The sequence below is a fragment of the Monodon monoceros genome, unplaced genomic scaffold (assembly GCF_005190385.1).
Source record: "Monodon monoceros isolate NGI ecotype Baffin Bay Population unplaced genomic scaffold, NGI_Narwhal_1 Super_Scaffold_19, whole genome shotgun sequence".
NCBI classification, from domain to species: Eukaryota; Metazoa; Chordata; class Mammalia; order Artiodactyla; family Monodontidae; genus Monodon; species Monodon monoceros.
Genome location: NW_021703775.1, coordinates 83,550,386 through 83,578,004, shown reverse-complemented (window position 1 = coordinate 83,578,004; position 27,619 = coordinate 83,550,386). Strand labels below are relative to the sequence as shown.

Sequence of the window (27,619 nt, the reverse complement as noted above, 5' to 3'; positions counted from 1 at the left end):
GGGAAGAAGCAGGTAGAGGGCAGGCGGGGCTGTGCCCTTGTGAAGCAGTCGGGTGACTGTTTAAGAGAAGGCCCCGCTTAGTGAGTGAGGGGCTCCTCCCTTCCAAGAACCAGCGAGACCAGGAGTCAGGAAGAGCCGGTGTCCTGCTCTTGGGACGGATGGAGAAGGGATCCATAAAACCTTCTTAAGGTGGAGGGTGGTGGGTGTTGGGAGCTTGACGACTTAGTATTTCTTCATCTGTGGTGCTCTGATTTCATGGAGGTCATTGCCCAAAGACTGCAATCATGTCACGGTGGCACGACATACGTGTATATTAAATCATCCGTGATATACCTTAAAAAGAACAAGAACAAACAAAATGAAAAAAAAAAAAGAATCAGGTTGTGCAACCTAAGAAACTGACACAAGGGCAATTTGAATAAGAACTCACAAATCTCATTTTGTGAAAATATAAAAAACAGAGATTTTACCCCCCAAAAATCTGACTTTCTGGCTTATCCAGCCACATGGAACTTCATCCCACACAGGAGACAGGTGTCTGGAGCTGGGCAGCAACCCCTTCTTTATCTGGGGTTTCTGGCATCTTTACTTTGCCACAGTCCTCACCACTCCCTCTTGTCTCCCTGGCCCCTGGGCTGACTGTCAACTACCATTTATAACTGAGGACACACTCGGTTATTTTCATATAAGAGACTTTTTTTTTCCTTTAAGTTAAATCTTCCTTTAACCCCCATTCCCACCCACCACCTGACGAGCCCCGCTCATTTATGTTGTGTGTTTGCCCCTTAAAGACATTAGACCATGTAAATTGTGATGAAACTGTCAAAAGGCTCCTACCTGCCTTCACAAGTTTGAGTGTATAGTAGTAGTTGTTACTGATAATCATTTTAAATATAATTAAGGTACCAGAAAATGTTTGAAAACTGTTGTCTATACCATATAATTTCCATGCCGCAATGCACCAGAACTTACATATTTTAACTGTTTCTGCTTGAAAAGTCTCCCGGAGAGGCACTTTCCACTCTCCACTAACGTGGCCTCTGTTCGTGGCATTTCCTTCAAAATTAGTTTATGAGTCACATGAGAAAATTGGTTTCATTATTTTAAGGTCACACCTGGCTTTCAAATCAAAACAATGTTTTCTAACCTGATAGTCAACCTTAATCACGGGACTTGGTACCTCCTGACTTTTGGCCTTTGTTAGAAATCAAGCTCGTTCCAGAAGGAGGAAGCTAGCGTCCGCGCACGGCTGGCCCCTGCCCGTCCCCACGGAGGCACCTGCACGTGTTATGACAACGCTGCTTCATTGTAAATCTCATTCTGTGCAGCCAGGCTGGTCCGCAGTTTGCTGTTAAATGAGAGATGAATTTGAGCTACAGTTGTATTATCTTTCAGTAATAGTATTACTAACAACTAGCGTTTACTGAGTGATGACTATATACGTGCTGGGTTCTAGGTGCTCAGCACAGAGAAACTCTTTACATCTTCATCCCCCGCTCTGAGACGGATGCAGTTTGCCTCATGTCTGCAGACGTGGACACTGATAGTATGGACACAGCCCAGCCAGGGCTTGCATGTCTGTCTCCAGACCCCCTGACTACGAGGACATACTGCTTCCTTCCAGGTCGTCTTACCTGGTCACCTTGTACTAGTGAACGAAACAAGAAGCTATTAAGCTGGGGCACGTGCCCCACGGTGTAGGAGCCTCGAGCTTAGGAAAACCCTGAGACTGCAATTGTTTGGAAGCTCACTGATCCTCAGACAACCGTGTAAAGTGATGACATAATTAAGGCTGACATTCACTATGATGCTTGTGGAAGATCCTTCAGCCAGAATTTACTCAGGATGCCAGAATTTGCTCACTTGTAGTGAATTTATACTCATGAATGCATTAGGTTCTGAAAAGGCTGCTCACCCCAATGGGAAATCATTTTTCTCCTGGTGACGTTGAGTAGCTGCAGTGAGTTCAAACAGTACGTGCCCCATACTCAGTGATAACTGCCCTTGATGGCTTCTTTTTCCAGATGATTCCATATTTTTAGCTGTCTTTTAAGATGAATAGCATGGGATGGACATCGCTCTACAGTCAACCTAAAAAGATACCTAGTCTGTCTTTTTATGAACAGCATAGAATCATTGCTGCCAATTACTGGGCACTCCACACAGGCCTGCACTGCCCTTTGCCCTTCACACATGCATAACCCCATCTGTCACACTCACACTGACCAGAAGGCTGGGCCTCAGAGAGGTTGCCACCCAGCCTGTGTGCAGACGAGCTGCACTTGACCCCAAGCTTAAATGCCACCATGCTCACCCCTGTGGGCCTGCTCAGACCTCTCAGGAAAACAGTTTTGTACAGACAAGCCAAGTAGATCTTAATAAGCGATTAGTGTGTATGTGTGTGTTTTTTAATATTTTTTTCTGATAATGGCAAAGAACATACCATGTGTTATCAACCCTTAGGAGAGTATACAATTATATGAATAAGGGCATAAAATTCGACCATAATCCCATTATTCAGAGACCTCCATTCTAAGCCTTTTGCCCTATTTTCTTTGGTTTGTCTGTGCACGTCTAAATTTAGACATGTGCTGATCTTGCTTTTTCTTTTCCCCAAGTCAAACTGGCTGCTTCACAGTTTTTCGGTGATTGTTTTCCAGAGTTCGAGTGTCTTTGGTTTCAACATATTTCACAGGTGACCCCAGTCCCTCTAGTTGAGCTAGTGCTTCCAGGGTTAACCTGTGCTGGCAGGTGTCTCCTGGCCCTGTGGCCCTCTGAGCACAGCCCTGATGCAGCTTCTCCCTCAGCAGCTCCACTTTCCAACTGGAGGAGGACGACGCGCCCATCAAACGTTGCCCCAAGTGCAAGGTCTACATCGAGCGGGATGAAGGGTGCGCACAGATGATGTGTAAGAACTGCAAGCACGCCTTCTGCTGGTACTGCCTCGAGTCCCTGGACGTGAGTACGCGGCGGGGGCTTTGTGGGTCAGGCTGAAGCCGGAGGCGTGCGCCAGCCGCTTCACTGAAGTTACACTGTCAGGCGTTTTCTCTGTGCGTATTTATGGTAATGTGAGCTCCCTGGATGCAGTGGTATCAAAAGATGGGAGTCTGTGCAGGAGCTCTGGGAGCGAAGGGTCAGCTCAGGCTGGGGTTCAGCCTGGGTGTTAAAGGGGTGGGTAGGATCTCAGCATCTCCCCACATCGGGGAGCTGAAACAACAGACGTTGATCTCTCCGTGCTGGATGCTGGACGTCTGAGATCAGCGCCGGCGTCATCAGGTTCTGGAGGCTCTTCCTGGTGTACAGACGGCCGCCTTCGCTGTGGCCTCACCTGGCAGAGAGAGGGAGCTCTGGACTCTCTTCCTCTTCCTATAAGGACATGAATCCCATCACGGGGGCCACAGCCTCATGACCTCCTCTGAACCTAAACACCTCCCAGCAGCCCCACCTCCAAACACCATCACACTGCAGGTCAGGGCTTCAACACAGGGATTTTGGGGAATGCAAACAGTCCATAGCAGGGGCCGTTACTGGAATAGCAAGGATGATGGAGGCAGGGGACCGCGGATACTGGGCGCGGGGCAGTTACTTTAGTGACACTCGTGTCACCTGCAGGGCAGAAGAACATACAGACCCTCTGCCGTCTGGCAGAATGGAAGCTTCTGGCCTCCTACGGCCACCATCTCCCCAGTGTACCCTGCACTGTCTCTGCTGTTCAGAATGATGTCTGAAGCATTAAAAAGTCTTCAGGGCCTTCAGAGGCTTTATGTGTATAGTTTCTTTATTTATCATATATATAATTCTATATATAGTCCAAATATATAGCCTCTATATATCATATATAGGCTATATATAGTCTCCCTGTATTATACATTATATATATATATGTAATTTGCATTTTACTGTATTTCTTTTTTTTGAAAACTGATTATTAAATTATGTTATATTATCTAAAGTCTGGCCTGCAATTTGCAATTCCTTATCAACTTTTCCTAAAGGGGGAAGGAAATGAAATGCCACTTTTACCTCATGTTATCAAATCTCCTGGTAGATGTTTTGGGGGGAAGTATTAGAAATGGACAGACACAGATTTCCAGAGGGAGCATTGCTTCTGCTGTGACCTCCCCTGCTACCGTGACCTCCCCGAGGTCTGTTCCCTTTGAGCCCAAAGCTGTTCTCTCTCTGCTCTGGTCTCTGGAGAGACACCCTCTCTGTCCGTCTGTGTGTCCGTCTGACTCGGCTGTAAAGCACAGTCCCTGCCGGCCAGAGGCCCCGTTGTGTCCTGACTCTGCCCGGACCAGGGACAGAGGTAGCACAGGGCAATTTCCTCCTTGAAGGTCAGTGTCCTTGGGGCCAAGGGTGGCCTGTTTTCCTCTGTAGGTGATGAGCTGCTGAAAAGTGACCCTGTGACCACAGAAAACAGACCCTGAGGGACAGGGGGTCTGCTCTGCAGCGGTCAATCAAGGACAGTAGCCGTGATTTAGGGCAAGTGCGTGGACGTGTGTCTGGAAGCAGCAGAGCTTCTGAGACGGAGGAGGGGCTTACACGGCCCCCTTCCCTCCTCTCGGGAATTTTCCTCTCCGAGCACCGGCTCCTGGGCACGTACACCTCCCGGAGTTATCAGTCATCTTAGGGTGATTCTTTCCATTCTCGTCCTTGCCCCTGCCCCCCCGCCAGGCCCCGCCCTCACCCGTGAGGCCCAGGACTGCACTGCTTCTCTGCTGCCCCTGCGGGCCCAACATTCACCACTTACAGACAGAAGGGACCCGCTCGCCTTCTATCGTTTTTGGAGTTGGTGGTAAATGGTCCCTATTTATGAAGTGATGCTTACGTGGGCTGAAGGTTAGCCTATCTGTGACATGCGCTCCACAGCCCTGTTGTTTCATACGGGCACTCCTTCTGTGAGAGGTGGAATGATTGTTTCCTGACTTTAAGAAGCAGTCCAGGAAGGTTAACCATCTTTCCCCAAAGCACCGAAGGAGTGAGGAACGGACTCAGCATCCACTCTCTGATCTTTCAGACCCTAAGACCCAACAGCTTGGGTACGACCAGTCACTGTCAGCCAGAGTAGGACAGGAAGTCTCACACCTTCCGTGGTGGAGCTGCTCTGAGGAATTCACTGTTATCTGCGAGCATCTGGTCCACCGTGCTCTCTTTCGCCAGCACCATTGTTTCTGCTTCCACCCAGAAGCTTGATGAGGCTTCTCTGAACAATGTAAGGGGAACATTCACTCTCACCACGCACCTAGGTTCCTGGCAGGCCCTGCGGTGGGTATACCCAAGGGCTTCATCCAGGAACTTAAAAGTCACGATGAAATCACTTTTATATTGTAAAAGCATCTTGGAGTGCTTTTGTTAGGGAGAAGGCTTTTGTTTTGCTCAGGAAGCATGCCGTGAGTGTTGGCAACTCAACTCCGCATGGAGGCCTGGGCTGCCAGGATGTCGCTGGCAAAAATCCGTGACCTTGAGGGGCTGGTGACCTCCCGACTGAGAAGCCCCTAGCAGCACCTGGTCCTCGTGAGCACAGTGCTACAAGACGGCTGGTGTGGAGTCCCCAGCAGCCCCTCCGGGGCGGGTCACTGGGTCTGGGGTGGGAGTGGGGTGTGGGCACAGCTATGGAGAGTTAGCTGACCAGGCAGAGGGCAGAATGTGGGAGACGGGTCACCTCCAGAGGACAGGACGTGGTCAGGAAGGATGTGGCCTGTACGTGGTCTGTGTCTGGCCGAGGCGGGGAACGTGACCAGGGTCTCCGTGCCGAGCTAGAGCTGGACCTCTGGCACGGGGGCTCGTGCCCCCCAAACACTGGTCCAACAGCAGCTTGATGAGGGCCACGTGGGGCATCTGTGACCTGGGTACAACCCCCCCCTCCCCCGACCCAGAGTCAGGATCCGCGTTTCCCCAGGCGGCCCCAGGGACTGTAACGTGCAGTCCCCGGGTTTGTCCAGCTTTGCCAGGCGAGAGCCCTGAAGACTTTTCAGCTGGGTCACGCAGAGCAGCTCAGCTTGCGTTTCAGAAAACAAATCCAAAGGCTGTTAGGAGTCTACAGAGCAACGCCGTGAGAGGCAGCCTGGGAAAATGGGGCTTAAAGTGGGACGTTACTCTCCGTGGTGTGTGGGTGAAAGAAAACAGAATTAGGAGTTCGAGGAACAGAGAGTCTCCGTGGACAGAAGTCATCAGAAATGGCCCCAGAGAGGACAAGCTCCAGCCAGAAGAGGCGTGCGTTCACCCACGCCTGTGCTTCCTTGGACAGATGAGGGTCTAGGACAGGGGGTGAGTCGGGGGGTGGCAGTCTGGGCCCTCGCCACAACCCCCAAAAAGCCAGGATTTCCTGATGCTCCAGCGTGTGTTCAGGCTCCACGAGGCCGACCTATAAAATCATCAGACTGGAGGCTCCCTGGGAGGACCACCCAGCGGGGCCGCTAAGGACCAAAGGACACCATCGCCCCCGGCTCTGCCCGGCCCTCGGAGGAAGAGTGACTTCCCGCCTCAGACACGCTGGGCCTTGTGCTTATTTCCCCTTTTCTCAAAAAGAGGCTCTGTTTACAGCCTCAGTTAAGTGAACAAACAGCGTCAGCCTCTCTTTTGTGCTGTTTACTGAGCTGGTCCTTTTTATGGACGATAGGAGAGAAAATGGCACCTCCTGTACATGGAGAAGCAGAGGGTTTTGTCCAGAAAACGCACTCCTGTACCTCGGTCGCTGCTCGCTGAGGTTTGGGGGCCGTGCACCGAGCCGGGGATGTGGTGACAGCGGCTGACTGATATCAGCTCAGGGTCCCGGCTCCAAGAACCTGACGGTCTGGTGAAGGTTGTCAGGGGAAGGTGATTGGAGATGGAGGTGGGACGTGAGGACACCTGGAGGTGGTAGGGTGGGCAGGATGTTCCCTCGAGCTGTCTCTCACTTCTAGACAGTCCGAGGTGGAGGGTGTGTCTCCTCTTGAGTACTGAGAACATTTTCTTGGTCTGAGCTGAGAGGAAGGACTTTCAGGGCGAGGAGGATGGACCAGACATAAAGGAAGTCATTGCATCCCGGAATAATCCTGCCAGGGTGGTGGGAAGAGGCACAGGCAGAGACTCGTGGGGAGTAAAGCACAGCCAGGGCTGGGGGCAGCTCGTGGAGCAGCAGGGGGCTCTGACCTACTTGTTCAGAAGTCCTGCAGCAGCACCGAGTCCCTGAGCCCGGCGGGGGTGGGGGTGGGGGAGCCAGGCTGCAGCAGAGACCGAAGCTGGAGCAGGGCTCCCTCTAGTGGCCCGTGAGCAGTCTGTCGGGGACGCTCCACGGAGGATGGAGAGCCCGGGGACTCACAGGGACCTGGGGTGGCAGCAGCTCCCTCTGGGTGTACGTTCTTCCTCTGCTGTTGTCCTCGTTCTCTCACATCCCCAATTAGAGCTTTAAAAAGAGAAACTGGGACCAGGCAGGACTCATTCACTGAACAGAGAGGACTGTCCCACCCACCCCTGTTCTTTCCCTTCCCTCTCAGGATGACTTCCTCCTGATCCATTATGATAAAGGGCCCTGCAGGAACAAGCTGGGTCATTCCAGGGCATCTGTCATCTGGCATCGGACACAGGTAGGAGGCCGCTCACCTCGCACTCTGACCTATGGGGGAGAGGGGGAGAGAGAGTGTGTGTGTACACACGTGTGGGGTTTCCAGGAGACTTGCCAGTTGGTCAAAGGTCTGTTATATAGAAAAACAGCTAGTAAATGGGGTTCCTGCCTGAATTTTTCCTGGACCAAGATTATGCTTTCAGCAGGCCTGGAATAAATACGCACCACACTTAGCCCCTGGTGATTCTTCAACATCAGGCTTTTGATTGCTTGCACCTACTCTTGACCTTGGTAATGACCCACTGTGCTTAGTCAATCCTTGCATGGCCTTTAATGGAAGAACTTTCCATAGAGGCTCCCAGGTGAGCAAATTAGTCACAGAGAAGGGTAAGAGGGAAAGAATGGAAAGGTCCCTGGGTGATGATGTCTGTGCAGCTGCTGCAGTTATTCATACTTTCAACACATATTTATTTCCTATTGTGTGCCTGGCAGTATTCTAGGAGCTGGGAATACTGCAGTGAATAAGATAGATGCATCCTTCTCTGATGGAACCCACATTCCATGTAGGGACAGATAACGTATATATATATGATGTGAATTCAGCTATAGGGGAGGTGTGACTGGGGAGAGGTCTTTTAGATGGTGTGGCTGGGAAGGCTTGTTGGAGGCGTTGCTTTATGACTGAGCACTGAGTGTTGGGGAGCCGGCGATGGGAGTAGGTGGGACAAGGCAGAGGGGACAGTGCAAGCAGGGGGGACGGAGAAGGGCTGATGGGAGGAACTATGGCATAAAGGTCCATGGGGACAGCAGGAGGCAGCAGTGGTCAGAGATGATCAGAGTTGACCCCATGGGCTTTGCAGGATGAGGTGCGATCTTCGGGGTGTGCTCTGGGCGCGGGGGGAGCCTACCGAGGGGAGCTGCAGGCAGGACTCAGGTGTGCGCCAGCTCCTGGGTGCGGGGAAGAGCCTTGATGGGCTCCGACCATTACCACATTGTCGGCATTCCTCAGCACAGCCTTGAAGCAGGCGGGCTGGGAGATGCAGGAGCCGAGACTCAGGCAGTTTTGTGGGAATGGGAGGAGACCACCCGTAAGTGTGCTTCTTCGGTGAGACTCGCTGCAGACCGCGAGGCAGGGCTGATGAACCCACAGGTGGCCGCACAGTAGACGGCCCTGGCTTTGCAGGCCGTAAGGTCTCTGTTGCAACCATCAGCTCTGCCTGGTAGGGAAGCAGCTGCCGCAGCCAGTAGGCCAACAAAGGCCCGTGGTTGCATTCCAGGAAAACGCTTTAAACAATCAGGCGGTAGCACTGACTGTGGCGAAGGCTGCGCAATTCTGAGTGCACTAAAAACCATCAAACTGTACATTAAATAGGGGAGTTGCGAGGTATGTGAGTTATAGCTCCATAAAGTTGTAAGAACCAAACTAAACAAAACGGACTGCGGACCAGATCTGGCCCAAGGGCCAGTCTGCCGACCTCAGCATGGAGAGTGGATTTTAGCTGCATTTTATTTCGTCCTCCTGGCCAGTACGGCCAGCTCCAGTGCTCGCCCCTCCACCTCTGCTGTGTAAAAAAAGCACCCCAAACAACAGAAATAGACTCCCTCACGGTTCTAGAGGCCAGGAGTCTGGAGTCGAGGTGTGGGCAGGGCTCCCTCGGAAACCTGTAGGAGGGCCCCGCCTGCCTCTTCCGGCCCCTGGTCGTTCCCTGCAGTCCTAGCTCCCAGGTGCGCCTCTCCAGTACTTCATCTTTCTCTCTGCACATCTGTCTCTGTGTCCAAACTTCCCTTTGGATAAAGACAGCAGTCATAATGGATCAGGGCCCATCCTGGTAATGTCATTTTAACTTGATTCCCTCTGTAAAGGCCCTCTTTCTGCATAAGGAGCTGTCTCTCCATGTGGCCTGAGCTCCCTAAGAGCATGGCAAGCTTCCCAGGAGAGGGTGAGAGCTGTGGAGACCGTGTCACCCTGTCCAATAGCAAGGCTGGGCTGGGCGCTCACACCTCAGCCCTCGTGCCTGCTTATCCCCGGGAGTGAGTCACGTGTTCCTGGGGTCCTGGAACAGTTGCGGTTCCTGGTAACGGTCATTTAGAGAACAGGCCCTTGAGAAATGCAGAAGCCTGGACGGGGGTCCGTAGCCTCCCCTGTTGTTGAGGAAGGATCCTGGGGGCACCTCCCACCAGCCTCTCTCAGCATCGTCGGTCGGCATCTGCCAGGGGCACCTGCTGAGTGCCAGCTCTGAGTCACCCCTGGAGCCACATGGACAAAGGAAGCCCCCCCCCCCGCCGCCCCGATCTCAGGCCCCTCTCGGTGCTCGTGGAATTGAACAAAGGCACTCGGGGTGCAGGGGTCTCTTCCTTGGGGTGTGAGGAACCCTGGAGACACGCAGGGCTGTAGACAGATGTCCACACATTAGTGTTGGATTTGGGGTAAACAATAAAATATGAGTGAGCAGTGTCAAAAGGAAAGGAAGGGAGTCACGAAAACTAGCAAAGCGTGTGACATATAAACCAGGAACGAAGGCCAGAGGCTTGGGAATTAGCGAGGGACATGGTGTGCAGTGGAAGAGCCCCGCCCAGAGCAGGCATTTGTGTGCAATCACAAGACCAATTTGCTCTTAAGCCTTCAGTTTTCATAGTTAGAACCACCTCCCAGCACATGATACAGAATCTCCATTACTGAAAGGAACTTTCACTCTCGTAATTTGCTTTTAGAGGTAAAGCATCCACGTGGAAGCTGAGAAAGTCCTCCTTTCCCTTGTGAGTCTCCTGGCTTTCCATCCGATTGGTGGCCTCCATTCCCTTACCCCTCAAACGGGCTTCTGGCTCAGGGCATGTTCATGATCTGCTTCGTCAGTGATCCGCGAGTGGAGTTTCACTTTGCATTTATCACCAAGTCTCTTAAGCAGAAATGCAGGTTTGATTATCTTCCATCAATTTACTCAGGAAAATTGCATTCAGTGTCTCCCTAGCACCCGGACGTCGTAGTAGGCGCTGATGCCCATGTGCTCTGGGACGGCGGGCAGGCCCCCGTTCCATGGCCCGACTCTGGGTCTCCCTCCGCAGCCCCTCCTCTTTTTCTTCTCGTCACTCACTGGACTTCGGGACGGAAGCCCCCAGCTGTGCTGTGTCCCTCTCCCTGGCCCTGCTGTGGCCCCGCTGTTGTCCTGGTCTTCATCACCCACCCCTCTCTCTCCCTGTCTTGTCCATGCCCAGCTCTGCACATCCTAATTCTGCCCCCTTCCCTGACCACACTGAGGGGTCACAGTCCGGGCCTTCCACCTGCCCTCACGAGCATCTCTGGAAGCACGCTTGTTGTGCGGCGCCCCCTGCCTTTCCCGGTGCTGTTCCAGCGATCAGCCATCGTGCGTAAGAGACAAGGGCGGCATTTCTTTCTCAGTCAAGTAAATCTTCTTCCTTAGGAGGCCAGCACCTGACAAGGTGGAGTCTCACCCACACTGGCTCTTCCTTTTCTTCTGAGCAGGAGACCCACCTCCCTGTAACGAGAGAGCTCACTTTTAGCCCGAGGGTGGCATTTCACACGCGGCTGATTGCTGATATCTGTGTTCACACGTGGTGGAGCTGTCCTCACTCAGCCCCCCTGAGGCTGGGCTACAGGGCAGGGGCCTCACGCAGTGACCTGTTCTGAGGGTATTTTTCACTACGCTCAGGAAAATACACACAAGTTGTGTCTTGTACTTGAACTAGACGCCCAGTCCTCTCTGTCTTAAGTGCTGGGGCCTTTGGAATCGCTCTTTGGCCATAGATTTTGCATTGGTGAAATGAGAAAATTGGACTGGATTATTATCCAGGGTCAACCGTGGTTTCATTATTCTACGTTTATAGGCAGGTGGGACCAGCGCTTGTGACCACGGCAGGGAGGGGACGTCGTGTCAGCCCTCTGTGTGCATTCCTAGAGCCCACGGCCCCCCGGGACTGCAAGGCTATGTCTGCCTCACTTCGGTTTCCGTCCTGGCGGCCCCACCGAACTCGCAGCTTCGTGCCTACCTGGCTGCCGGCCATCTCCACTTGGACGTCTAACGGTACATTTCAGCTAGAACAGGCGCGAACAGAAGTTTAGATTTTCCCTCAAGATCGCCTCCTTCTCCAGGTCTCCCTCATGGCGGGAAGCGCACCCCCAGCTTCCGTATCTTCTGAACAAAAGACCTGGGCCGCCCCCAGGGTTCCCACTCCCCCCAGCACCCCTCCACTCGGGCCACATCACCTCCTTCCTGCTCCCCGAACACTACTCCCAGGCGCACTGCACGGGTAGCCGTCTTCACGTTCCCTGCTGGGGTCCTTCTCCTGCAGACAGCATCTCGGCGATTCCCATCCTCAGAGACAGCTTCCCGTGTCTCCCTTATCAGGCCCCCATCTCCACCTGCCTGACCCCTGCGGGACCTGACGCCTCTCCTGGGGCTGTTTTCAGTGTCCTGACTCTGTTTTGGGGCAGAAGTTTTTCATTATTTGCGTCCAACTCCTCCTCCCAACGGGAGAACCCATTCTCTCAGAGGACAAAAGCAGACCCTAACTCTCCCGCACTCTATCCAATCCAGAACGGCAGATACTCATGAAGCAGAGAAAAGAGGGGCTCTGTGGTGGGGCGAGGACTGCTGCAGTGGGAGCAATCGGTAAACGGTCCATGCAGACGACGCAGCTGCCACCGGCCCCCTTAGCTCATTCATCCCCTGCCTCAGAACACACACAGGGCCAGCGCAGTGAGGATATTCAACAGCTGGCCATGGGGCGGCAGGGGGCGGGCCGACTTTGTAGGGTTGGTCGCTTTCGGTGGTGTCAGCACCGCCAGGATGGCTGTTTCAGGTTGCCAAGGTGATGTCATTGGATGGAGAACTGGAAAGAGACATGGGAGCAGCCCCCATATACCCCAGCACAGCCCTCGGGCCAGTGGCCCGGCCTCTGCGCATTCAGGCCTGGGCGCGGCAGACACCCAGGCTGTGTCCAATGCCAAGTTTCAGTAAATTAAATGTGTCCCGTTCATCTCACCATCTCTTTGACTTGGGTTAGTGTTCCCAAGCCCTGGAGTGGTTTTGTCACAGAACCCTCTGGGGGCAGAGGGTTCAGAAGCTACTAGATTCCATTGAACTGGTTAATCCTATAAACACATATTGGACGTTTGTTAAGGCAGAGCCACCAGGCTGTGTACAGGGGCTTATGGTGGTCACACAAACTGTGTTCTGCTCTGAATGAGTGTACCTCTTGAGAAACTGTCTGACAGGTTAGCCGCTCCTTTAAATCAGGGTTTGCCAGTATGAATGATCCTCGTTTCACCGTGATTCCTTCTTTATCCTTCTGTCTTCCTACAGTATATCGTTTCTGCCTGACACGTACTTATAAGATGCTCACGAAGTGATTATTTTTGTTGTGAGGTATTTGCTTCCTGTCTCATTCTTTATTGTTGGCTGACTTCCCTCTGACAATATCTGTATCCTCCCATCACCAGTTGGGACCCACTGGGTAACATCGCTTGTTCAATGGCATGCAAAGAAAGAGACAAGATAGCCTGAGTGAAAATGAAGATGGGGTCTTATTGACCAAGAATGTGAGCATTTGGTGAAGGATTTTGGTGTGTTATTGGTGCAAGAGTCCCTGGCTCCCTAGAGACTGAGAAAGTGTCCCAGGTGGTTGAGGTTATCCAAGATGCCCTGCAGATCAGTGATGCCTTCCTGGGGGGTTTTATGTATTCTGAAATATCTGTGTGCGTGATTTTGACAGAGCATGATCTGAATCCACACCACGTAATTCCACCGTTGACATTATGTTCAGACAAATGGACTCAGCCAGGTGGCAGAAAACACAGATTCTTAGCATAAGCACAATCTGATTTAGAAACACAACATGGTGTGTGTGTGTGTGAGAGTGTGTGTGTGTGAGGTGATTTTCCGGCAGAATCTAAGGGTGCACTTTCATTCACACCGCTGTATTGCTGCAGCGTAGCATCACACTTCAGGGCTGATACTAGCTCTTGGAGATCTTTTACTTTATCTGCTTATTTTATGATCGAGAAAACTGAAGCCCAGAGAGGTGAACTCACTGAGTCAGGATTAGAACCATGAGCCCGACGGGTTCATGTATTTATCGCTCTGAACACTAGGTGGCGGACGAGCTCCACCTTCGGATTCCGATTCTGGACTCCAGCAGCTGGTGGAGGGGGGACCAGTTAAAGAACCACCCCCCTTGCTTCTTTGTCCAGCCTCACTGCCTGATTTGAATGACAGTATGTCTACATTTGAGGCTTATTTCCTTCGGGATTTACTTATACCTAGGGGTAAATATATGTTTTTTAAAAAAATCAAAATTCATAGCAGTAAATGTTGGGTTTTAAACTCCAGGAATAACACAGGTCTGGTCACCCCCTAATGCACCACGCCTGTGCCTTTCTGTTCTCCCACCTGGAATGCCTTATCCCACTCATTTTTGTTTACCACCCACGTCCTCATAACCCTTATAATCTCAACCATTTCCCATTGCACGCAAAGTCTCCTGCCCCTGGCTAATGTAGGTGTCTGGCTCCTGGGCTCCCTTTACACCCTGGAACCCAATGGCAGTTTTTGTAAAATGTATTATTATCAGTTGTAGTCATGGTCTCTTTCCATCAGACTGGGTGGTCCTTGAGAGCCAAGATCTAATGTGCCTCTGTGTTTGCCACCCCTAATACAGCCTTTGGCTCAGAGGAAGATTGTTGGTTAACTGGATGTATAATTGGATGGATGTTTGGGTATTTAGATGGAAGGAGGGAAGGGAAGAGAAGGGAAAGGAAGAAAAAAAGGGAAAAAAGGGAAGGGGGAGTGAAAGGAAGGAAGTGAAGGGAAGGAAATATGGATAGATGGATGGATGGATGATATAGGTGGTAGATGATGGAAACACGCATGGGTGGATGGACGAGTAGATGGAGAGATGAAAGATGTATGGAAAGATGGGTGGATGTTGTGTGTATAATAGATGGATGGATAGATGGATAGGTGGATGGATATACGTGGGTGGATGATGGATGCGTGGATGAATGGATGGATGGATAGATGGGTGGATATAGGTGGGTGGATGGATGGGTGGACAGAGGGGTGGATGGTTGGGTGGATACAGATGGATGGATGGATAGATGGGTGGATATATGTGGGTGGATGACGGATGCACGGATCGTTGTGTGGTTTATACTTTAGCTATCGAACTTACAGGTCAGCCAGCTTACCCTGTGCCCCTCCGTCTCCTTCTTGCAGGTTGTGGGCATTTTTGCTGGATTCGGGCTTCTGCTCCTGGTGGCCTCGCCTTTCCTGCTCCTGGCCACGCCGTTTGTGCTTTGCTGCAAGTGCAAGTGCGGTAAAGGCGACGACGACCCCCTACCCACCTAGAGGAAGGCGTGATGCTGGAGAAAGACCCCACCTCCGGGAAGCGTGGTTCTCTCCCATCCCCACCCCGCCGTCCCCCTCTCACTAAACATGTTTCTTGCCTTATGTGCCCCATTGAGCTTCACAGTGTCACGCCGGATGCCGTGATTTCAGGGACTGATATCAGATCGTTGGCGGAGGCCCCAGGTGCAGTCACCCTGGCGTGGGGGAGGCAAGGCTGGCATGGGTGGGGCGCGTCCCACAGAGGCTGTCTCTGCAGACTTGACAAGGGAGCTGCTGTATGGACCACAGGTGGTGGTAGACTAGGAGCGTCTGGCGTTGCTTAGGAGACCTTCTCTCGCAGAACGTTGTCCGTCTCCTCCTTGGCTTCAAGCTGGCGCCACGTTGCTGAGAGAAGAAGTCTTTTCAGGATCGCATCTCACTTCAGACAGAATCCAAGTGTTCTGACTTGAGAAAAGCACTCTGTTTATGACAACTCTTTTTATTACTAATGGCATTTAGTAAAATCCTTTTTAGAAGGTTGTTTTTTTTTTTTTTTTTTTTCCAACTGAGTAGTGAAAAATCAACAAGGTGCATTGAAACCATCCTATGCCTTTTCTTGAAATGTGCATTTTAAGAAGTTACGGTTAAATGACCTTTCTGGCTCGGCCACTTTTCAGGAGATTTAGAAAGCCTTATGCGCTCTTTGTGTTTTTCTTGAAACTTGTGGAGACTTTTTGGATGCTGTAAGCTGTGTACTGTTATCAACGTGTTTCCTGTATCATTGCATTTCTTTGAAAACATGGATGCATTTGAAGGGACATGCCCATCCTTAGGTTTGCCTTTTGTCTTTCTCTCTCTGGTGATTCAGCTCAGCTCACAGGGCTCCTCTCTTTTCACCCAAGTATCAGTAAATATTTTTTCATGTCTCCAGAAACCAAATGTTTTACTTGGAAATAGTTCTGCTGAGAATCCCTGTGGTTTGGCCGTAGCCTCAGTCTCCTCAAGCAGACAAAACCAAGCAAATAGTGACATTGATGCCCAGAAGGGGGGCCTCCTATCAGGGCTGGGGGACTCCCAGGGGCTGGGGGAGAAGCTTCCGGATGTTCACAGTGTTTGTAATGACTAAGCTAATTTGGAGAAATCATCTTAGTTCCAAATCCTGTTGCTTACCCTGCTGAAAAAAATCTTCCATTTCACTTAGTTATTTGGATTGGTCTTTTACAGGCTGTGTGTGTCGATACCATGGCAGCAGGATGCCCGGATCAGTAAGACACACGGAACTCCATCAATTGCCTTGGGACAGTGTGTTCTTTACAGAAAGCTGACTTTAATAATGGCTTTTAAAGAGCAAACTGATCGCATCCAACTTGGGACTTCTAAACATAGTAGAAAGGCAAATGTTGTAGATTTATCATGGTGGAACTTTGTTTTAAAACTTACTAAGCATTCCACAAAGGAGTAAAATGAAAACAAAACCTGACTTTTATCTCAGTTGTTTGCTTGTGGCAAGCACATTTGTAAAGTGTGGTGGTGTTTTATATCCTTGACTTCTGCAATTGGGTATCTGTCTCAGGTCCTGGTTTACCTTCGCATAGAGAAATGTCTTTATTTCTTAACATTTCATCAGTTAGGAGAAACAGGCTCACCTCACTCTTCCCCTCTAGTATTGATTTTCTTTTTGAAACCGAAGCCATTTAGGAACCCAGTCTGTGTCAAAATTACATGCAAAAAATCCTCCTTATAATTGCAGTCTGAAAACTCAGTAACAATAAGAACATGCCTGGGACCATCTTTTTGGATGAAGCCTGGGCACTAGGTCTCTGCAGCTTGAGACGTTTTGATCGGCCCTGGAGGTAGAATGGCTTTTCTGGAGAGAGTGACAACTCCAGGAGGCCTGAAGATGAGGTTGGTGGCCCAGGCGTGAGATGGCTTCATGATCTGTGAGTGCCCTTTAGAATTCGTATGGAATACAGCAGGCTCGTGGCCCATGTCCAGTGGTCCACGGAGCAGGCCTTCATCACCCCAGGTCATCCTGCCTGTGCTCACTACTGCCCATTGCATACAGAGGTCCATACAGTAGTACCCCCTCCTTTGGGGTGGGAACCAGAGGCTTTGGAAAGGTTGCATTCCCTGGGTCAGTGCTCAGGTCCCTTTATTCCTAGCGAGTCAGGCTGTCTTGTCTCTCCTAGAAGAGTCCATGGGCAAATCGTGCACATTTAGAGCATCAACCATCCCTGTGCCTTTACCTCTGCTCATAGCACATGGTTTGACCCAGGTAGGGAACACCGGAGATTCTGGGGCCGGCCGGGTACCTACTTGCTCTGAGTTTTTGCATCAAGTAGCACCTACTTGCTCTGAGTTTTTGCATCAGGCATGCCTCAGAGTGCTCAGTCTGATTCAATAAAAACAAAACTAAAACTGTCTATTCCCTAGAAAGATAACAGCGGGATCGCATTGAGATCCTTACATAGACTTGCATCGCCCCCATATGACTCCTTTCCTTTCAGGAAGGAATGCCATCCCGTTGTTTGTGGGGATGCAGTATGAAGCAGGCTTGATGTCAGATGTAAACAGGATGTGGGAAGGTGGCCCGCGGTTTGGGTTTTGACCTTTCGGTCCCTCCCAGTAAAACCTGGGGATTCGATGCTTAGGAGCTGGTCTTAATTAAAAATGACACTTTTACAGGTGGTTTTCCTGCTGACTCTCTGGAAGCACACGTCTGTTTATTCATTTAGAGGCCTTTAAATCTGGGGAGGAGGGGTGGAAGAGCATGGAGACAGACCACGGCTGACTCTGCCCCTGTCCGGGTGGGGTTATCTGAGTCCCTTTGGTAACTGACAACGCTGTGAGGTTTCCCCGGCCGTGCCTGGTCTCTGAGCCTGATCCTGCCCTGCATCCTCCAGCCTGGCCGGCCGAGCTCGCCATCGTCACAGGGGACCAGCGCCTTCAGAGGCGTCTCTGTAGATGCTCACGGGACAGAGACCGACCTAGGACCTGAGCATGCGCAGAGCCTTTGCCAGCGCGCATGGCTGTCCAGACCAGTGTCTGCTCCACCTCCAGGGAGAGCTGCGGGCTGAGGGACCAATATCCGCCACCTCTGGCATCTTTTTAAAGGGGAACAAATTCTCTTTACAGCATATTATTGCACAAAACCGGTTTAGCAACCAGGCCAGTTCCCGGGGGAAGGGGAGTATCAGATATGCAAAAATTACTCCAAGATGATTTTATCTTTCTCTCCTATGTTACAAATGTTAAAGGTTATTTCGCAAATTAGAAGAGAGCATTTTCCCTTGGTCGTCTTTAAAAATGAGAGGATTGGAAAGAACCAGGGTGGTTTTTTTGTATATTTCTCAGATTCTTGTTGATTAATAAATACCCCGGGATGTGTATATAAATCACAGTAAAATCATCAAGGGAAAACATTTTGCATGTATAAATCTTCCTGAAGGTCTCTTTAAAAAAATGCCAAAGCTTGTTTATTCCTTATCATTAACCCAAGCCCTTATGAAAGTAAACAAGAGTTATGACTGGTATTGTCAAAAATGCCTGCTGGAAGGAAGGGGCTGCATTAAAGCAGAATGATGGATGCATCCTATCCAGGAGAGCCTGCTGTTTGGGTGTGTAAAGCCCGTGGTCTCCCCATCCTTGGTTTGCACAATCCTGTCTTCCGAGATTCCAGCAGCCTTCAGGGAGGGGTAGGTACCCGACCTTTCCTTCATTCCATGCTCATTTACCATGGGTGTATTTTAATCTTGTATAAAAATATGCATGAATGAGTCATGCACATGTATACATTATGTATTTGACAAGTGGTGGTAAAAACAAAACAACAAAAACAAGTTTGGTTTGTGTTTTTGAGATGTCAGTACGTTTTGTGCCACTAACACTGTGATGTATAAAAGAGCTGTTTGAATGCCTTTTAATGTTGTGTTTTGTACTTTGGAATCATATGGAAAAGTTTGATTTGTAATTTCAATATATATTTTAAGTGTATTGTGTCTTATGTAGTTTGCCCCCCCCACCCTTTAGAAGGGATTTCTTTTTAAAGATATTTTGGCTGGAATACAGGTTACTTTTGTAAATCCTGTCTGGCTCCATCTTTTTTATACTCTTAGTTGACTGCTGTCTTGAAGATTGAAAATACTATGAGGATTGGAGGTGGACGGGAAGGGGAACTTCTACCACCGGGAAAACAGGGTTTTGTTTTTTTTTTTTAAGAGTAATTAACATACACTAGGATATTGTTTTGGGTGTACAGCATAGTGATTCAATATTTTTATACATTATGAAATGATTACCACAGTAAGACCAGCTGTCATTCATCACTATATAAAGTTTTTACAATCTTTTTTTTTATTATTGGAGTGTAATTGCTTTACAATGTTGTGTTAGTTTCTGCTGCATGGCGAAGTGAATGAGCCATACGTACACACACACCCCCTCCCTCTTAGACCTCCCTCCCATCCCATCCCCCATCCTACCCATCTAGGTCATCCCAGAGCACTGAGCTGAGCTCCCTGTGCCATACAGCAGGTTCCCACTAGCTATCTATTTTACACACTGTAGTGTATGTATGTCAATGCTAATCTCCCAGTTCATTCCACCCTCCTCTTCCCCTCCATGTCCACCCTTCCATTCTCTACATCTGCATCGCTATTCCTACCCTGCAAATAGGTTCATCTGTACCATTTTTCTAGATTCCACATACATGCATTAATATACAATATTTGTTTTTCTGTTTCTGACTTACTTCACTCTGTATGACAGACTCTGGGTCCATCCACATCTCTACAAATGACCCAATTTTGTTCCTTTTTATGGCTGAGTAATCTTATTGACTATTTTCCCTATATTACATTGCATCCCTGGGATCTTACAGCTGGAAGTGTGTACCTCTTAATCTCCTGCACATTATCTTGTCCATCCACCAGCCCCCTCCCTTCTGGCAACCACCAGTTTGTTCTCTGTAACTATGAGTCTGTTTCTGTTTTGTTTCATTTGCTTGTTGGTTTTGTCTTGTAGATTGCACATATAAGTGAAATCATAGATTCTTTGTGTTTCACTATCTGACTTATTTCACTTAGCATGATACCCTCCAGGTCCATCCACATACACTGAGGTTTTCTCTCTTGGGAATGTTCTCAACTCTGTTTTGCAGCCAAAACGATCTGGGACGCTGAGAAGGTGAGCCCACTCATCCTCCCATGTCTCCTTCTCCCGGTGCCAGCCCAGGAAGGCGGCATCAGAAAGCATCCCAGCCTGGCTCCTCTGCTTATGTCTACAGAGACAAGCACTTGCAAAACTACCAAAGTTTACAAGAGCATCATCAAAATCAGTGATCAACCTTTCCCTACTGGGAAAAAAAGAATAAATATGGATTCTGTGTGTTTAGCAGGGGAGAGGAACAGTAACTCTGAGTATTCCACCTTGATTTTCCTTTGCTTCATCTGCACCTCATGGAGGAATGTATGTACCTCACTTGTTAACCTGAAATGAAAGGCTAGAAATAGACAGTTAATTACCTGTTCTATGGCTACGTTTTAAAAACCACCCTTAGAATCTGGAGATGCAGATGGAGCGAGGAGTGTTGTGTGAACTGGGGACTCATTGCTAGCATTGAAGACACAGAGTCCCTGCTCACAAGCACTCCTAGTCTGGAGTGAGGCAGGTCTGTCCATCAGAGATGATGACTAGTGATCTGGTGGGCCACCTGCAGCCCTTCAGCCGGAGAAGGAGGATGAGCTATGTGAACTGGGTCTTGGAGATGAGTAAGGGTCAGCCAAGCAAAAACAAGGGCTGGAGTGTTCAAGGGAATGGCCCAGTCCAGCAAGTGCAAGGGCTTTGGTCAGACCAGCACACTGGGGCTGGACTGTCACTCAAGTGTCCACCTGCGGTGGGCATAGCATGAAAAGCTCTGGGACTTGACCTTCATTCTAAAGCTACGGGGAGTGTGTCGGTTTTCTAGGGCTGCCATAACAAAGCCCTACAAACTGGGGGGCTGAAACAACAAAAATTTCTTCTCTCACAGTTCTGGAGGCCAGAGGCCCAGGATCAACGGGTAACAGGTTTGGTCCCTTCTGAGAACCCTTAGCGAAGAGGATCTGTTCCAGCCTCTCTCCCAGCTTCTAGGGGTTCGCTGGCATCTCAGGTGTTCCTTGGCTTGTTCATGCCTCAAACCAATCTCTGTCTTCATCTTCACATGTTCTTTTCCCTGTGTGCCTGACTGTCTCTGTGTCCACATCTCTTCTTTTTATAAAGACACCAGTCACTGGATTAGTCCCACCAGGGACTAATCATCCAGGATGACCTCATCTTAACTTGACCGTTTTCAAAGACCCTATTTCCAAATGAGGTCACATTCACAGGTGCTGGGGGTGAGGATTCCAACATGTTTTGGGGGAATACAGCCCAGCCCAAAGAGGGAGCATGGCCCATGGGTGGACAGCACTGCCCGAGTGAGACCGATCACAGAAGGCAGAGGAGATCCAAAGGTGGGAGGTTGCCAAGCCTCCCCCGCCCTGAAGCAACCCCTCTCCACTCTGGTTGGACCTCAGTTCTTCAAGCTGACCAGGAACGTGGGAATCACCCCAGAGGACACTCTGCTGAGAAGGAAACTGCTTTTAAGCAAAATAAATCCACGTGTGTGTGTGTGTGTGTATACATATGGGCGCATGGATCCGTCCTCCCCACAAAAACTACTCCTCACTGTACCAGCACTCACCAGTATCAGCCTCTCAGGGACCCAGATTGCAGGGTGCAGGAGGGTGTCGGTACTGACCACGGCTTGTGTGCGTAGGAGGGTTGCTGCGAAGGTCGACCTCACCGTGTGCCCTGTTCCTAGGGGAGAACGTAGCTGTTGATGTGGTCAGATCCGAAGACAGTGTCAAATGTTGGGCTCTGTCTCAGCCCGTGGGTGACTCAGACTTTTAAAAACAGCCATTCCTGCTCATTACTGGTTTATTACAATTCTTCCCTTTCTAGCGTCTCTCAGCGTGTGTGTTTTAGGAATGGGGCCGACACGGAACGGGAGGCAGAGCATCACGGTCAGGAGTGTGGCCACTGTGCTCAGGGCACCCTGGGCTCAGGTCCCAGATGGGTGACTTCCTAGGCATGTGACTTACCCAGGGGGTCCCTTTCTTCATTTGAAAATGAGGGTTAAAATACTTCACGGGATTTTTTTTTTTCTACTTGCTTTTTTCAATATTTATTTAAATTAAAAAAAATTATACAAGTTTTAAATGTTACTTTGCATTTACAGTTATCACAAAATACTGGCTCTATTCCCCGAGCTGTGTAATACGTCCTTGAGCCTGTCTTACACCCAATAGTTTGTGCCTCACACTCCTTCTCCCCTGCCCCCGTGTTGCCCCTCCTCCACTGGTAACCACTAGTTTGTTCTCTGTATCCTTCCCTGGACCTTTCCAAGGATAAATGAGAAAAAGCAAGTCAATCGTAGAGTGTTGGGCAACATGTCAAGTCATTGATGAATTCCGGTTCTGATGTGGGTGACAGCCCCACCGAGAATAGTCACTCACATCCTCCAACTACAAAACACCGAGGGCCCCTCCCCCTCTTCTCATTCTAAGACCCGTGAAACATGCCGGATCTGACCACTTTTCCCTCTGATATCACAGCCCATGTTGCCAGGGATGCTGGTGATGGCTGCGTTGGACTCTTTAACACAAAGAAACACGGAGTAAAATTCTCCATATGGGAAAACCAAAAGTCATTCACTTGTTCCCCTAGGTAGTTATTTGGGTCTTTTTAAATACATATTTTAACTCATTCTATATATAGTTTTTTATCGACTTAGAAAATCCACTCAGAATGTCCATATATTTAATGCAGTTTTCATCACACTGGAAAGCTCCAGGAGAGCATAGTCTGTTCTCACTACTCAGATTCTCTCTGTTTATCACAGCTTTTATGAAAGGCCCAAAATGTAAAAAGAATAAATTTTGAAAGCTTCAGAAAAGTGAACTCGATTATTAGTTTTGTCCAGGAGTTTAGGAAATTAACATTATAAATATGGGTTTTTATTGTTTGCATCACTAACTCCTACTACTGTCTGACACAGAGTAGAGACATAGTAGATGCTTATCAAATGAAGGAATTAATTGCTCTGTGAGTGTGTGTGTGTGTGTGTGTGTGTGTTTACAGGAGGAAGGTCAATTGCTTGGGTCATTTGGTTAAAAAAATCAACCATTAAATTTAAACTGGCAGACCCAGCAATCCCACTACTGGGCATATACCCAAGAGAAAATCATAATTCAAAAAGACACGTGCACCCCAATGTTCACTGCAGCACTATTTACAATAGCCAAATGGATAAAGAAGATGTGGTACATTTATACAATGGGATATTACTCAGCCATAAAAAGGAACGAAATTGGGTCATTTGTAGAGACATGGATGGCCATAGAGACTGTCATACAGAGTGAAGTAAATTAGAAAAAGAAAAAAATATCGTATATTAATGCATATATGTGGAATCTAGAAAAATGCTATAGATGATCTTATTTGCAAAGCAGAAATAGACACACAGACGTTGAGAAAAAATATATGGACACCAAGGGGGAAAGGGGTGTGTGTGGGATGAATTGGGAGATTGGGATTGACACATATACACTATAGATACTATATAGAAAATAGATAACTAATGAGAACCTACTGTATAGCACAGGGAACTCTACTCAGTGCTCTGTGGTGACCTGAATGGGAAGGAAATCCAAAAAAGAGGGGGTATATGTATACGTATAGCTGATTCACTTTGCTGTACAGCAGAAACTAACGCAACATTGTAAAGCAACTATACTCCAATAATAGTTAATAAAAAAAATTGAACTGGAAGTATACAGACAGTCTAGAAGCAAAAGTATCACTATACTTGTATTATGAATTGGGACCCTATCATAAGCTGGGCAGTTTGCTCACTCCCTTACACGGGTTGATTTGGGTGCTCACAGGTCTGCAAGGACTGTCATCTCCACAGCACAGGAATGAAAGGGACTCTGGGAGGCGTGGCCACAAGGACCCCTGTAGGAAGTGGCAGCTGGCGGGGGATGCAAGTCTGCCCTGCTGGACACATGTGCTGCCCATCACACTATTCTCCTGCCTTTTCTTTCTTGATCCACTCTTAAAAAAATTATTATATATATAATATATATTATATATTGTAAATATACTACAATAAACCACTCTGCATGTTTTATTGTAATATATTCTGTAGAAGTTTTGCAAACAGAAACAGTGCACAACAGATCCAGGAAGGCAGTTACTTTCTAGAAAACTGGGGTGTGGCAGGGTGAGGGAAGGAAGGGGACACCCATCAGAGACTTCTCAGCCTCACCTGTGATGTTTATTTCACACACCAGACATATAACTGAGCTCTATAGGATTCAGGTTTTAATTTTTTTTTTTTAATTTAGCTGAAAAGTGCATGGGTGTTTGTTACACTATACTTTTCAGTGTTTTGGATTTTTAATTTCTTAAGAATTAGATTTTGACCCCCAGCTTCCCATACTGCTCCTTATTTATGCTTTTACAATTCTAAGACAATAACATATCCCAGGAGTGCGAGTTCTCTGGAGAGCTTCAGGGAGATGCAGAAGAACTCTCCCTTCAAGGACTGATTCTTGGCTCTCTCTTCCTACCTCATGCAGGAGACCCCGAATACCAGCATTTCAGTGAAGCTTTGATCCCTAACGAAGCTCCCCAGGGAAGAACCGACAGAATCCCACGGCTGGAAAAACCCCTCAGAGATCACCTGTTCTTATAAACGAGGAGCCTGGCGCCCAGCGGGGAGACTTCCTCGCCCACAGCCCGCAGCTCCTTCTCGGCAGATCTTCTCTCTCCATCCTCGGCACCTTAATTCCGCACACAGACCAAAGAACGTGCAGCGGCATTCTGCCCTCAGGCATCAAGGCCACTGGGGTGCAGAGACGAGGAGGTTATACCTGCCCTGAAGCACAGTGAGGGGCAGAGAGGAGCAGCATCCCTCAGGGGAAGTCAGAGCAACTCCTGGGGGAGAAGGGATTGCAGGGCTTGGGGGTGGGCAGAGAGAACAGGGCTTCCCTGAGCACAGACAGGAGGGAGGGGAGCCTCTTCACACCCCCTGTGTGAGCAGAGTCACAGAAGCAGGCCTCCCGGGGTGGGGTTGAGGACACACAGGTGGTGAAGGGGCTGGAGCAGCAGGAAGAAGACCACTAGGCTTGGCCAGCCTGGGAGATTCAGGATGAAGGCTGGTGGTGGTATGAGAAGCATGGCTACCAGTTGGGAGCCTGCAGTGGAAGGGAGTGGAGGCCTGGAAGTGACTAGGAGGCTGTTAAAATGGGTGGGCGTCTGTACCAGACTGTGGAGTGGAAGCAGAAAGGATGGAACATCAGTAAAAAGACTTAAGATCAACAGAGGCGAAATTGCAGTTGGCTCTGTTGGCAGCCGAGTTCTGGGTGTACGGTTTGCTGGACATGCTGCAGTGACCTGGACTCAGGGACTGTGTGTTCCTGGGCCGTGTTGTGGCACTTTGTCCACAGGGTTCAGGATGACCAAGGGAAGAATGACTACTCTGACTGTTCCCGTCCTCTGCTTTCAACACTGCTGGATCTTCCTGTGCTAAGCGCCCTCCTCCAGGAGAATCATGAAAACGCCCAGTGTTAGGAGATACGCAGAGCAATGCTTGCCCGGGTGTGCCCACTTCTTACTCATATTCCCCCTCCTTCAATCCATCTTAATTATGATGCTTAATTAAACATCCCACAAATGCTGCCAAAGTGCCCCATTGCCTCAGCAGCTAGAGCCTGGAGGAAGTAGATGCACAGGGACAGTCCGTGCTCACCCTCAAAACTCAGGTGATACTCTCTCAGAGTCACCTTTTCTTGATGCTGAAAGAGGAAAAAGAAACTGATGATCTTGGCCAAGGAAACCATGGGGAAATGGTCAGGGGGATGACTAATTTTTTTCTTCTGTGATGCTTCACTCAACAAAGAAGCTTACTGCCTAACATGGAGCATGAGAAACCTTTACCCTTAACATTTTCTAATCCTTACAAAAATTCTAGAAGTCTGTATTATTTTGCACCCATTTTGTAGATGAGAAACCATAAGTTGACCTGCCCATGGTGAAAGTCAGTATTCCATGGAGCCAGGATTTGAGCAGGTGTCCTTAGGATTGCCAAGATGGATCTCTCCACTGAATTGTTTCATTTTCCCAATGCCTCTTGTAGAGTGGGTACCGTGGAGGCAGGACGGCTCATTATTTTGAGAGAGAAGCTCATTATGGCTCAGAGAGGATGTATTATAAGTGATGTAACTGGTAGCAGCAAAGCCAACTTATCCCGTGCTGCCCAGCGACTGTGCACTTGTGCCTTTGGTCCAGTGTTTTAGAAGGAGAAGCTCTTTGGTTTGTGGTCCCCATGCTGAGAGCATGTTTCAGGCTTCTTTTGTGACATGGTGGGGGCCACTTGTTTACCAAAGACTCTCCTGTTCCCCGTAATTCTCGGTTTGTGTATGAAACAGGGTAAGTCGTGCACAGGGACCCACGTACACCATTACACATGTAATATTTAGTTAGAGCTAGCACTTTGTTGTAATTTCTCTTTCCAACATTTATTTCATCATTAGTCTTTTCATTTCTCCTGCAGAGCCTTGAGTACTTCTTGAAAATGACTTCTATGAAATACTCCCATATGCATTTAAACTTGTTCAACATACTTTTTCAGTTTTTAGTGAAATTGCAAAAGTCAGTTTTAGATATTTGCAAACGGCAATAACTTCTTTTCTTTGATCCTCACGTGATTTTCTTCTCCAGCTGGTATATTCCTAGAGTTGGAAGGAATCTCGGTAGGCGTCTTATCTCCTTTTTACTGAAAATGTGGAACTACTTAGAAACGCAGGAACTAAGCCCCACCTCGGATCTACTGAGTTAGAATCTGGATTTTAGGATGATCCCTAGGTGACTGGTGAGTACATTATATTAACTTTTCATGGCTGTGTAACAAATTAGCAAAAACTTAGTGTCTTAAAGCATGCTGATTATCTCACAGTTTTTATGGGTATGTAGTCTGGGAAGCTTAACTAGGTCCACTGCTCAGAGTCTCACCAGGCCAGAAAGGTGTCAGCTGGGCTGCGTTCTCACCTGAAGTCTCTACTGGGGAAAAGCCCACTTCTGTTCTCATTTACAATGTTAGCAGAATTCATTTTCTTCCATGTGCCTGTTGTTGTCTGCGGGGGGCCCCTCAGATCCTAGAGGCTGCCTGCACTTCCTCACCACGTGGGTTTCCTCAACATGGTGGCTTACATCATCAAATCAGCTAAGAAAGTCTCTCTCTAGTGTGTGCTAGCATGTATATATGCACTTGTATGTATAAATATATGTATATATACATGTGTACGTGTGTGTGTGTGTATGTAGATTAATCATGGGAGTGACGTCTTTGCCTTGTTTAGAAGCAAGTTACAGGACTTGCCCCACTTGAGGCAAGGGAACTATACAGGGTGTGAGCATGGACGCTACCCTAGGGTCTTTCTTTCGTGTACATAGAAATTTGAGAAGCAATGATCAGATCTCGTCTGTTACCACATTCTCACAGGGGCAAGGACCTAAGGCTTTGCGTATGAACCACTTTTCCCAAGTGACACAGCTGGATTTCCAATCCTCTCGTTTGCTTTTACACCACACTCACCAGCTTCTACACCCACTGCCCCCTCCAAGCATCTCTTGCTAAAGTCACCAATGT

The 27,619-nt window shown here is 48.9% G+C and overlaps 1 protein-coding gene across 4 annotated transcripts in view; it reads left to right on the top strand.

Moving 5' to 3' along the window:
• RNF144A (ring finger protein 144A) overlaps positions 1-25,232 on the top strand; it is a 45,420-nt gene extending 20,188 nt beyond the window's left edge. Inside the window, exons 5-7 of one of the 4 annotated variants that reach the window (XM_029232032.1) lie at positions 2,808-2,958; positions 7,476-7,565; positions 24,549-25,232. In XM_029232032.1, coding sequence (XP_029087865.1) covers positions 2,808-2,958; positions 7,476-7,565; positions 24,549-24,584 — 277 coding nt within the window. In that variant the 3' untranslated portion in view covers positions 24,585-25,232. Of the gene's footprint in view, positions 1-2,807; positions 2,959-3,612; positions 3,854-7,475; positions 7,566-14,775; positions 19,111-24,548 lie in introns of those variants that run through there. The other 3 variants (XM_029232029.1, XM_029232028.1, XM_029232030.1) reach the window with 3 other exon arrangements.
• The last annotated feature ends 2,387 nt before the right edge of the window (positions 25,233-27,619 follow it).